Source organism: Diabrotica undecimpunctata, chromosome 7 (assembly GCF_040954645.1).
Source record: "Diabrotica undecimpunctata isolate CICGRU chromosome 7, icDiaUnde3, whole genome shotgun sequence".
Classification (NCBI taxonomy): Eukaryota; Metazoa; Arthropoda; class Insecta; order Coleoptera; family Chrysomelidae; genus Diabrotica; species Diabrotica undecimpunctata.
Genome location: NC_092809.1, coordinates 119,677,366 through 119,691,336, shown reverse-complemented (window position 1 = coordinate 119,691,336; position 13,971 = coordinate 119,677,366). Strand labels below are relative to the sequence as shown.

At 34.5% G+C, this 13,971-nt stretch overlaps 1 protein-coding gene across 1 annotated transcript in view; it reads right to left on the bottom strand.

Moving 5' to 3' along the window:
* Positions 1–13,971, bottom strand: part of Vps13D (vacuolar protein sorting 13D) — a 144,593-nt gene that overhangs the window by 98,555 nt on the left and 32,067 nt on the right. Inside the window, exons 7-10 of the mRNA XM_072538076.1 lie at positions 13,602–13,906; positions 5,785–6,075; positions 2,589–2,769; positions 2,345–2,537 (exon numbers count right to left, since the gene is read on the bottom strand). Coding sequence (XP_072394177.1) covers positions 2,345–2,537; positions 2,589–2,769; positions 5,785–6,075; positions 13,602–13,906 — 970 coding nt within the window. The remainder of the gene's footprint in view (positions 1–2,344; positions 2,538–2,588; positions 2,770–5,784; positions 6,076–13,601; positions 13,907–13,971) is intronic.

The window sequence follows — 13,971 nt, the reverse complement described above, 5'->3', positions numbered from 1 at the left end:
GCTCATTTAGTTCTGATGGTATGGATACAGTCTCGACAAAATGGCTGAGCACGCGTGTTGTTCCAACCAACAAATGGTAAGTGTTTATATTAGTTTATTGTTTTTCATTGTACAGTGCTAATTTTTTGGGAACTTATTTTTGAAACATTATACTGTTAATGTATAAACAAATTTTTGGTGTAATGTAAATATTTTTTCAGCAAATCGATTCAAAACTTTATGTATTGTATAGTATACACCGCCCGATATGGCTTATTTGACATTAATTTTTTTTCAGACTAAAACAAGGAGAATTTATAGAATAATGACTCTTTTGCCTCCAGTTGGTGCTGAAAGCGACCCAGAGAGTAGTGGTGATGACGAACAAGAGGTATTATCTCGTAATTTATTGAAAAAATTCACAGAAGACACAGATGATGTTGAAGAAAATATAACTTCTGAAGAAGATATATAAGAAGCTGTAGAAATATTATCTGTTTTAGTCAGTAAAGGAGGACTAGCAGCAGCTACTCCTTCAGTAGTGCCACAATTTTCTCCAGTAGTGATATTGTTCTCCATTTTCTAGTATACGGTGCAATGGACAGGTGCAGAAATTGCAAGAAGGGACAAACTGCCATGTTTTGTAACAAGTGTAATATTAGACTATGTTTAGTGCAGAACAGGAATTGTTTTATGGATGTTCACATTAATAAATAAATATTTTTGATTAAATTTTGATAGTTCTTATTCATATTCCTTGTCCTTCATAATTTGGCAATGTATGATATGCTATAGAGACCTATTTTTCGGTCTATTTGGCGATGTATACTCTGGTATACAATCCAAATTTTTGACATATAGATGTCATATATTTTTTTTGTTGTTATAGAATATTTGTATGATGCCCAAACAGCAAACATACCAATTTTCAGATTTTTAGATTCAAAATTAACCTTTTGCCAAGTTAAGGGTTAAAATACGATTGTAACGATTCAAAGGAAAATTTATAAAAATTTTAACTAAATTTTAACTAATTTAACTCAAATTCAATGTAATTCAGAAATCAGAAATATTTATGCGACCCTATATAAGGTTTAATTCTGTATCTTTCACTTATACATTCGAACGTTAGTTTATCATAAACATTTGTATTCCGAACGGACGGACGTATTATGAATGATTATTTGTATGTCTTAATTGCTCAGAAATTGCTCCTCTTTAAATAGTTTTCTCTGTAAGAATTGCTTTTAAAAGATGAGCACAATTTGGGACTGTTTACGAATTGCCAAATGCTCTGGCATATTCCTATAAATTCGGCCAATCGTTCGCTAGATACAATGGATCATGAGGTTTGTTTTAAGTGCAAAAATCATTTGTGAGAATTGAGATCATTCAGGACCCAACTGTATGTAATTTTATTTGCTAACTATCATATATTTAGTTTTATAAGTTGAGACTTAATTAATATTGATCACAGGTCTGGTTTATTATAACAATTATAATAAACCAGATAATTATAACAATTTTGTTAGAAGGTTTTCACAGCAATTAGCCAGCACTAAGCTATCGTCGGCATATTTATTATTGTTCAAGGTTACAAAATTCACAATATTACTTCTGTTGTCTTCATTAAGGCTTCCTTAAATATTTCCTGTAAATACTAGTTAAACAGTAGAGGCAAGAGTATAAACCCTTGTCTCACTCCACTTTTTATATATATATTTCATCCGATAGTTCTTGTTCTCTTTTATTCTTGTCATTTGATGCAACTATAAATTTGTAATTATTCGTAAATCTTGATCGTCCAATCCAGTTGTTTGTACCTAAACAGACTACGTGTGCAAATTGTATCAGGGATATTAAAAAGTGGAGTGTAATTAAGAAGGTCTATGTCCAATTCTGGAAGCATCACCCGAGATACCGCAATCGTTCGGTTTTACGTAATAAATTCTCAATGATTTATACCTAAGAGAGAGGAGACTGGAGAGTGGAAAATGGCACAAAAATATCAATCATTTCTTCTGAGAAACTTTGTTATCTAATTATGTTTGTAAGTAAATTGATAGTGTCAGGCAATAAATGAAACATAATAATAGACTAGATCGTGGTCTTATAAGAGCTATAATGAAAATAGATGATTGATAGCGACGGTATATGCTTGCAAAGAGTTGAATAAGGTAAAGGAAAGATGCATTTTTGAAGTATATAACATATAAGTATAAGTCTTTAACATATACATATAAAATAAACATTTTCAGCCAGCCATTATTGGAATCCTTCATCTTCTTGAAATTAACATAACTAGTTATATGTTTAAAATTTAGAATATCATAAACAAAAAAATATGACCTATATGCTTACTTACCGTCATCTTCATCATTTTTATTATCTAAAGCCTCAGTTTTACTATTTTCATTAATTTTTTCTACGTTATTTTTCAAATGTAATTTCCCAAAATCTATCACAGCCATAGCGGAATTCTGATCGCTAAACTGTTCGACAAATATTATCTGAGGAGCAGTTATATCTAATTCAAGTTCCCAAGTAGACCTATTAACCTAAAAATCCTAACATTATTTACCGGAAAAACCTTAAAATTAGTAACATACCGATCCTCCAGAAAATATCTGTTCCCAGTTTTTCATGAGTTCCTTTTTCGTCTTTAACTTCATAGCTTCTAACTGAATTTGTGCAATATCACGTTGAATAGGTAAATAAATAAATTCTATAAGCCATCTAACTACATTTGGTTGATACACTATATCTAAACTTTCCGATTTCACACTTAACCTAAAAAAAGAGTTTATGAAAGGATTTTTTATTTTTGATATTTCCGACAGTAAGTGGTGTTTCTAGTTGTGCTTTATGCGCACAATCTTCGATTGATGGAAGACTAAGATTTAAACACACTTTTCTAGTGTTGATAACGAACGTGCAAACACCTTACATACGTTCAATAGCTTGCAATAAATTTCTGTTGGAAATAATACCAAAAACAATGTTTTATTAGGGAACTATTTTGAAGTATATTCATTTGTAAAAACATACAACACTTCCTTCTACCACAGCCTTTTTCTTCTTATTCGAGTATTATCTTTATTAATGGAGGTTAGCGATTCCTCTTTCAAAACTCTGCCTATACTCTGTAACTCGTATGAGTTTTCGAAATCTAGCCTGTCAATTCCTGATGTACCTCATTGAGGACATCTTGTTTTTAATGGGTGCAATGTATCATTTTTCATGTTGTCTCAAGAAATTTCCCAAGTAACTTGTTTTTGTCACTGATGAGGGAGAAGAGTGAGTTTTCTCCCCTCTTTCTCTCATCTTTATTTATTTGTTATAGAACTTCTTTACCAAGTTAGTTATTCGATGATAAAGATACGACATATATATTTTTAAAAAACTGAGTTAAGCACAGATATCGAAAGTTAAAACTAAACATTACTTGCTGGCAAAACGATCCAATTGATTTTTAAACGTTCTGCGCCATCTCTTGGTAAGGGGGAAAATTAGGTTTAGTTACAGATGTTCTATTTTCAGTAGTGGCAAAGTGATCCAAGCGCGCTTAGACCGTTATGCCCATAGATAAATAATATAGTATATAGAAATAGATAGGCAACTCAATGTATAAATTTCGTTCATTGGCACCACTTGCGACTGGGGTCATTACTAATCATCTTTTGGCGGGAAATTCAAATGGACACCCCTTACATACATACCCTTTAGCGCCTCTTGCGGGCTATTTCGTTACTAATTAAAATTTACTGGAAAATATCTTATTATTTTCCGATGAAATAATCTCACATATATTATTAAAAAATAAAAGGATATATAAAAAATGCACAATTTTTTCTAGATAAAGCAAAGCCGAATGAGAATTTCATCAAAGGAAAGTCGATAGTGTAAAAAATGGCCTGAAATTAGACATAGAACATGGAAGGACAAATCCAGAAACAGTTCGTGTAGTGTGTTTTGATCTACAGAAAACTCTTCCAACTCCGTTACTTTCAACAAATAAAGTTTACTATCTACGTCAGTTATTGACGTATAATTTCTGTGTCCATTATCTTATTAGTGGAATATCCTTTATGTATGTATGGAATGAGACCATTGGCCAACGAGGATCCCAAGAAATTGGATCATGTCTTATTAAGGTAAAGCTACACCTTGCTTAGTCATTGTTTATTATTGATTAAATTTTTTTTCAGTACATAACAGATTTGCCACCAAATGTTAAAGAACTGATTTGCTACAGTGGCCAATGTGGTGGTCAAAATAAAAATTAGAACCTTGCTAAATTGTTTATGTTTTTGGTTCAAAGCACTCCTTTGAAAATAATACACCATAAATGTTTTGAGCCAAGACAATGGTATATGGAATGTGACTGTTCTTTTGCTAGAATCGAGAAAAGAAGAAAACTATCCTTAAACATTTTTATACCAGAACATTGGACAGATTTAATAATAAAAACTTCCAAAAATTTTCAAGTATATTCCATGGAACAAAATGATTTTCTCGACTTTGATTACCTTCATAGGCTCATGTATGACCAAAAAAAAAATGGAAAAGCGACCAATAAAAATGCGAGAAATCGTGTGGTTTGAGTACAGACATGAAAACTTTTTATTTCTTGTGTTCCATACAACGAGGCATCCAAATAATTGCCTTGCTTTGCAATCTGAAAAGTGTTCATTACTTAACGTAGGTAGACCAAATTTATCTCTGGAAAATTTAAACCAATCCCTGTCTAGAGCCGTTTTGGGAATTCCATATGATAAATGGGAAAATCTTATTTAGCTGTTGCCTTTTATTCCCCCAGTTCATCATACACTTTACCAAAATATGGCCCATCAAGCCAAAAAGAAAAAAAATGTAACAGAAAGTAAGCCACGACGGAAACTAAAATGGAGGAAAATGTCCAAGAAAAGAATGATGATCTTGACATCTACTCTGACCCTGATAATTAATATTTTTTTATAAAGTTTACTATTGCAATACAATTTTCTTATTAGGAAAATCATCGTTTTCTAAAGACAAATCTAAAAAAAATAGAACCAAAGAGGTCCAAGTGACTTTTTTTTAAATCAAGCATGTAACAACATAATGTTAAACGTAATTAAACACTTAAATATATTATGCGTTTTTTTTTCCTTAAAACCCCCATATGCAAAATCTTTACAGATTTTACAATAAGCAATTAACTTAACGTTGTATATCTCCAAACGAACATAACGGCACTTAGATCTTTTTTGGTTCTTACGCCTTCATATATCAAATTTAATATTAACCATTGAAACAAATGTGTCAACACAAAAAAAGATCAAATACATTTCATACCATTGTTGGTTTTTTTTTAATGGAAGAACTTTTCACATTAACCTCGTATCGGTATTTAGAAAAAATGTAAGTTTTCCCAAACAGTATGACATGTCGGGTTTATTGACAGCGTTTGTTTGCAGCAAAATTGAAGAAAAACGCATATTTGATTAATCCATCAACCTCTGGATGCCAAATTTGGAACTAACAAACACAATAAACTCCAATTATAGTAAAGTTTCATTTCAAAAGGAGGCATTTTAGAAGCATTGGTTAAGTAAATCGTGGCAGTAAAACAGTGGCGGATGCAAATGTGTCTGAATAGCAAATTAATACTTAGCAGAACTAATATTTTGCAGATACGCCACTGAATGAATGCCAAACTTCAGATCGTTTAGTCGATATGATGACTCCGTTAACTCGAGACAAAAATAAGTCATTTAACACAACTCACCATAATTGTTATACAAACTTATATTAAAAACTTACCTAAAATCAGTTCCTGAGTTTGGCGGTCTTTTCTCGTATATTAAATAAAATAAATGTTCCTTAACATAGTCTGATTTATTTGTACCAGTTCTTCTAGGGCCTCTGATTTGTGCAGATGATATTCTGTCGATTCCTGAGGGACCCATAACAATGGGAAACATCGTGTTTGAGCTTATTTTATCTTTTAAGAATAAAGCATCTAAAGATAATTCGATCACGTGTGAATGAGATCTGGGTTTACTTAGAAAACCGAGCACGAAATTTTTAAACTCCATTTCTAGCAATGATGAGCTGAAAATTAATAGTTATTACTTGTCACTAATCGTAGAAAATAAGTAGTTATGATTCTTTGATCGATTGGTAACACTTCTGCTATATATAATTTGTATAATAAAGATTCAATACTGCTACTTTTTATGACAAATGTTTTGATTGATGTGAAACATGTAATGCGACGGAGTAGACCGACTGCTATTGTAGCGACGCGACGCTTCGAATGTCACTCATGCGCTTGTAACTCTTCAATTCTCTCACTTCGCCTCCGTTGGCCCCCTCTCGCACCAATGAGCTCGTATACCTAATATATAGCATATGGAGTATTGTTAACATACTACATATAGTCATCATCGACGAATTATCACCGTTAGAGACAGCATCGAATATTACTATCAGATAATGTAGATGTATACCAGCTCTACTTGGACTTCAAAAAAGAATACGATTATGTAAATAGAGTATACCTGTATATAATACTAAGAAATATTCCATCTAAAGAACCACTCATAATCATGGCGATTTTAACGCTAAGGTAGGAGAAACAAGAAATGATAACATCTAAAATGTAGGAAACTATGGGTTAGGTATTAGAAACAGCAGAGGCGAACGTTTAATAGATTTTGCAACCGAAATAAGTTTGGCCATTGTAAACACAATGTTCAAAGATCATGCCTGTCGTTTATCGACGTGGACCAGCCCAAATGGAGAGTACAAGAACCAAATTGACTACATATTGATTAGAAACAGATGGAAGACATGTTTTACAAACGTAAAAACTAGACTAAGAGCTGAATGTGGATCCGATCATAAATTGTTATGGGCTTGCTTCAGGATGAAGCTAAAGACAACAATGCCGCACCAAAATCAAAACAGGCTTTAGATTTCAAATCCACAAACATTTAGAGATGCATTAAAGGAAACTAGTATGTTGAACACACAAGACAACCCAGAAGACATGTGGAAAGGTTTCAGAAATGCCATAGAAACCTCTGTAGAAAGAACCAGAACTGAAAAAAAGACTCTCATATATCAAAACGACAGCAACAAAAACGAATTAGCAAGGTTAAATAGAGAAATTACAAGAGCATGTAGGGATGATAAAAATAAACATATAAATGGAGAATGCGAAGAACTAGGGAGGCATGCAAACCGGTATGAATCCCATGAGCTATATAACAAAGTCCGATATCCATCCAGGGAATTTAAACCAATCACACAAACAATAATGGATCAAAACCAACATATAAATGACGAGAAAGGGATTGCGGAGGTATGAAGAAAATATTGTCAAAGTCTATATGCAAGACGATCAAGTAGTCATCGCACAAGATGAAGAAGATCTCAGCTTTATGCTCAGAAAACTAGAAGAAGAATATAAAAACAACGGAATGGAAATAAACTTAGAGAAAACCGAATACCTAACAACAGAAAACAAGGATATGAGAAACCTAGAGATAGACGAGGGGAGACAAGTAAATGGAACAGATAAATTCAAGTATTTAGGAACCATAATATCGAACCAGGGAACAACAGAAGAAGATATAAACAACAGACTGAGACAAACAAGAAACTGTATAAGACAACTAAACTCAGTGTTGTGGGATAAGAACATTACGATAAAGACAAAAAAGAGAATATATAATACCCTGACAAGAAGTATCCTGACATATGGGTCCGAAAACTGGACAATAAACAAGAGAAATAGAGGTAGAATAAGAGCAGTAGAAATGGAGTTCCTGAGGAGAAGCTGTAGACTTACAAAAAGAGACAGAATTGAAAACGCAGAGATTAAGCGGAGAATGGGAGTGCAATCAGACATAATCGACTATATAGAGGAGAAGAGACTATCCTGGTACGGCCACGTCAGAAGAGCGGACAGAGGACGCTGGATAAACAAAATCACAGAATGGAGCCCGATTGGAAGAAGAAAGAGAGGAAGACCCCGAAGGTCATTCAGAGATGAAATCGACGAGGCTATGGAGAAAAGAACCCTGCGAGATGGAGACTGGAATGACAGGGAAAATTGGAGAAAACGGTTGAGTGAAGGAAGACAGTGAAAACTGTGGAAATCCTTAGTAGTAGTAGTCTATATGCAAATGATCCCCAGAATGCAAATCACGACGAGTTCACTGCAGAGAGAGAACCAAACATTCTTTAGTCAGAGGTAGAAAAAGCAATCAAAAAGTTAAAAAATAGAAAATCTCCTGGCACCGCAGAAGTTTTCAAAGAGACTAGAGATGTTGGAATAAATGTTATGCATATGATCTACAAAAAGATTTGGGAAACCGGAGAGTGGCCGAACGACTAGACAACATCCACTTCCATCCCTATATTCAAAAAAGGAACTCCGCTAGAGTGCAGCAACTACAGAACGGTGACCCTAATATCCCATGCAAGCAAGGTTCTACTTCATGTAATACATGAAAGACTAAAAGCTTTTCTATTGCCTCAGATATCAGAAGAACAAGCGGGATTTGTCCCAGGAAAAGGCACAAGAGAACACATCCTTAATGTTAGGCAGCTAATCGAAAAAACTCGTGAATTCAATACTCCTATGCTTATGTGCTTTGTGGATTACACAAAGGCCTTCGATAAAGTCAAATGGCAGCAGCTATGGTCCATACTAGCGGAAATGGAACACCCCACCACTTAATTCAACTAATTAGAAGTCTATATGAAAATAATAAGTGCACAGTAAAAATAAACAACACCCATTCCGATCATTCCAGAACAGAGGCAGGTGTCAGGCAGGGATGCATAATCTCGCCAAGTCTGTTTAATATCTACAGCGAACACATTATGCGAAAGGTACTAGACGGATGGAAGGGTGGAATATTAGTAGGAGGTCAAAAAATCAGTAACTTGAGATATGCTGATGACACTTTAATAATCGAGGCAAATCAAAAAGAAATGGAAGACATAATGAGATGTCTGGAGGAGAAAAGCAAAACATATGGACTAAAGCTAAATAGGAGTAAGACAAAGATCATGATAATAGACAGAGCTCGGAATAATCTTCAACACATTAAAAAAATTGGGGGCTTTGAAGTAGTAAATACTTTCATATACCTGGGGTCCCTAACAACAAGTGACGGAGGGTGTGACAGAGAGATAGACCAGTTTGACAGATGACCAGTTTCATCATTGCTAGAACAGCTATGATGAAACTGGTAACAATTTGGAAAAATTCTAGCATAACAATACACACAAAACTAAGGCTGGTAAGGGCACTCATTTTTCCATTGCCACATATGCATCCGAAACGTTGACCTTAAAGAAAGCGGATAAAAATAAACTAGACGCTTTTGAAATGTGGGTATATCGCCGCATGTTAAGAATATCCTGGATTTATCATAGCACTAACGTATCGATATTAGAACAAAGTAAAGGATATATTGCTTAAACAAATACAACAGAGATATTTGCAGTATTTTGGACACATTGCTAGAAGAACAGGTACGATGGAAAAACTGATAGTCGACGGTAGAGTTGAAGGAAAGAGACCTAGGGAAAGATCTCCAAGCCGTTGAGTAGATAAAAAAAAAATATTGATTAACTAAGGGTTACATGAAGCCGAACAACTAGCCCAGGACAGGGAAGGAAAAAACTGTAAAGACCTGATGGTGTCACCACATCCCAAAAGGGATTAGGACTGAGGAGGAGGAGGTATATAACACTGAGTAAATTTGGCGTTCTGCAGAAATATGTATAACTGGTCAAAATAACTCTTGAATTAGTAGAGTTTAAAAAGGAAGAGAACTCTCGGCACCTTTAGAAATAACAATCGAGTTAAGGCAAGGAGAGGTACTGTGTCATTCAACTTAGCTCTTGAATGAATCATGAGAACGATACCAGGTAACGCAGGTGGAATTCTGTTTAATAGAATAACCCAAAGCTTACACAGATGATATAAGAAAAATTGCAAAATCATACAAATCATCAAAAAAAATGCATTTCAGGAAGAAAAAAACTGCTAACAACAATCTTAACGAAAAATAATAATCCATTGTCATTTATAAATAAAACTTCACAAGGTTGAAGAAAGGAAAAAATATAACACCCTAAGCAATACAGTAAAGCCCACAAGAAGGGAAAGGAAATAAATACAATATCACAACAACATTTAAAACAACTAAGACACCGATGAACAACAGCGTCAACGTGGTCAAAATCTCGGCATCGCGGTGCAATAGTATTAAGATCGACGTCCACCGGGAATTAAAGATATACACGACAAACTTGACGATGGGTAATTAGCGGTACGGGCCATTATTTGTTTGATTGTGTGACGAGCTCTGGCTTCCGAATGCCCCGTCCGTACGGGAGGAATACATATTTACATAGCGAAAATCAACTAAGGTGGTATTCTTTCTGTTTTAGGACCTGAGCACACAATAATAACAATAACAAATTCAAGAATAAAAATGCAGAAAAATACCAGCAGATCCACAAAATCATAAGAACGAAAATTCGAGAAGCCAAAGAAAAATGGTTTTCCAACGAATGCAGGGAAATAGAACAATACGAACGAAAATACGACAGTTACAATATGCACAAAAAAATAAAATCAATGACAAACAAGAGGAAATTCAATAAGTCACCCAACAGCATAAAAGATGGCGATGGAAATCTTATCTCGGAGCCATCAACGATCTTAGAAACATGGAAATCATACATAGAAAAATGATTTGCATCTGACAGGACTGATGATCACCTATATGGAGAAGGAGAAACAGGACCTTCAATCCTTAAATCGGAGATAGAAGATGCCATTGCAGCACTAAAAAACAATAAGTCAGCAGGTCCGGACAATGTACCCTGCGAAATATTAAAGATCCTATGTAAATCAGACAAACAGTTCCTTGATAATCTCGTTGAACTTTTTAATAACATATATAATAGCGGTAAAATCCCGGAGAACTGGCTGCAGTCAACATTTATTACAATCCCGAAGAAACCAAATGCCCAGATCTGTGATGACTACCGGCTTATAAGCTTGATCAATCATGTCACTAAAGCGTTCACTAAAATCATTCATAGAAGAATATACATATGATAAATGTGAGTCAAATATTGATAGATCGCAGTTTGGCTTTCGGAAAGCACTTGGAACTAGAGAAGCAATTTTCGCTCTCCAGGTGCTTATACAGCGGTGTAGAGACGTTGATAAGGACGTGTATTTGTGCTTTGTGGATTTTAAAAAAGCATTTGACAATGTCAATCATGAACAATTGATAGATATTCTGCGAAAGACAGGTATTGACGACAAGGACATTCGAATTGTGGTAAACCTATAATGGGGTCAAACAGCAAGAGCAAAAATTGGCAACGAACTCACTGAAAGTGTGCAGATCAAAAGAGGTGTCCGTCAGGGGTGTATATTATCCCCACTCCTATTCAATATTTATTCCGAAGAAATATTTAACAAATGTATGGAAAATGCAAATGAGGGCATAAAAATAAACGGCGAGTTAACGAACAATATAAGATATGCCGACGACACGGTGATCCTTGCCAGTACCATAGACGAATTACAGCAGGTAATGGAAAGAGTTTATTCAGTTAGTGAGGAATACAGCCTGAGCCTCAACTTTAAGAAGACAAAGTGGATGCTGATAAGCAGGAAGCAACAGCCTGCTCGACAGTTACGGATAAGTAACATACTAATTGACCATGTAGAATCTGATGTGTACCTTGGCACCTTACTTTATGGTGTGGAGGCATGGACGCTGACGGAGATGCTCACGAGAAAACTAGAAGCATTCGAAATGTGGGTGTACCGACGCATTCTTCGTATATCCTGGACCGAACATGTCACCAACATAGAGGTAATCCAAAGAATCGGAAAGGAGAAAGAAATCGTGAATACAATTAAACAAAGAAAGCTTGAATATCTAGGCCAAATATTGAGACACGATAAGTACCGTCTACTGCAATTGATTGTCCAGGGAAAAATAGACAGTAAGCGAGGGTCAGGAAGGAGAAGACACTCGTGGCTCCAAAATCTGAGGAAGTGGTTCGGGCTCACATTGGTCGAACTATTCAGAAGCGCCGCAAACAAGATCAGAATTGCCATGTTAATAGCCAACGTTCGCAACGGACAGGGCACTTGAAGAAGAAGAAGAAGCACACAATAATAGATTAGGCTGCACGTAGGTACTTTAAACTGTCATCTTAACATTTCTGCACAAAAGGACGGGTACATTTCCTCAAGGAATCTGATATTTTAAAAACTTTATCTGAAGTGTTCTGGGGTAAAATAAATAGTTCCCTGAGAATATATAGCGATTCAGATAAGTGAATATTCAGAACTTGACAAATAGTATGAGTCAGCCAATTTGAGCAAGAGAATTTAAAAGATAATGAAGATATAAAATGAGGATAAGTAATTTAAATATACAGTATACTCCCTTTATAAGGAACACGGTTATTACGAGGTTTCGCTTATAACGAAGTACATTGGATGTCCCGTGAAATTTCTATTGAACTATAACCCTTTATAGCGAGGTAAATTTGCTTATAACGAGAAAAAATAAGATTGAAAAACGTGTTTTTTACGTTTTGGCCCGGTCGTAGCTATAAATAAATACCCTTTTTAACTGCGGGCCGCCCGCAATAAACTTCTTACAATTTATGATTCTTAGTCGGAAATGTAAAATTTATGATTCACAAGTGTCATTGTATTGGGTTGACCATTCACACGTGTTTTAAAGGTTGTCAGAAACTTTATCCAAGGACAAAACGCAAATGAAGAAGCATAAAACTGTTTCACATCTTTAGAAAATATGATAGATAGAATACTGGACAATTTAAAGCAGTCAAAAATGACAAAATAACTTTATACACTTTATACATATTTACAGAATACAGATTTTTTGTTTTAACGTATATCATTGACAGTAAAAGTAAACAACTCTTTTTTGTTTTAATGCATTTCATTGACAATAAAAGTAAACAACTTTGTTTTAAAAACGCCATTCAAACAATATTTATTAGCATCTTATATTGCTCCGAATGGCTTCACTATAGAAAGTTAATGTTTTAGAAAACTACATATTCATATGTATGCACAGTATTCTTGTTGTTGGATATAACGAGATCCGCTTATAACGAGGTAATTAGTCTGCCATTTCAGTTCTCGTTATAGAGGGAGTCTACTGTATAACTAAAATCATATTATAATAAGATAATATATTATAAGTGAAAAGATATATACCTAAATAAGATCATATTTTTAATGAAATAATAAAAATAAGATATTTAAGTAAGTCCTGAATACTTTTAATACTTTTCCAAACAACGTGGGAAGCTGGAAAAATAAATTGACGTGTTCGGGCGTGTTGCACAAAAGCTGAAGATTACAAAATTATTATAAATATCTGAATATGGTACCAAAAAGCTGCAATATAAGCGCCTTCTCACCTAAAACGCACAACATGTCCATACTATACATAAAAAAATTTGTTAAATATAAGTAAATAATTTAGCCTTGTCAAATATGTGACAGGAAAACATAAACATAATACAAACAACGATCTTACCTTTCATTGGTGGTTTTATCCATCGTACACAATCCCAGAGTTCCCATCTTTAAACAAAAATTGAACTTTCCAAATACTGCATCTTTTCTAAAGGTTGTAGTATCTTCAGCAGTATCCGCTAAAACCTGCAATATTTCTCCCTCTAACTTAGAGGCGTCTGGAGGTAGTGTAGGCGCAGTTTCGTTGGAACCTGAATACCAACCCATCCATGTCGGAAACCACTTCACCAACAAGCTTCTACCTTTAGATGAATCGTTTTCGTTGTTAGAGTTTAGCTGAGGTAGTTTCACAGAATCTAGCACTAACTAGAAAAGATCAAATTCGTAAAAAGGGGATACCCTGTGTAATTAATACAAAATTAAGCAATAAA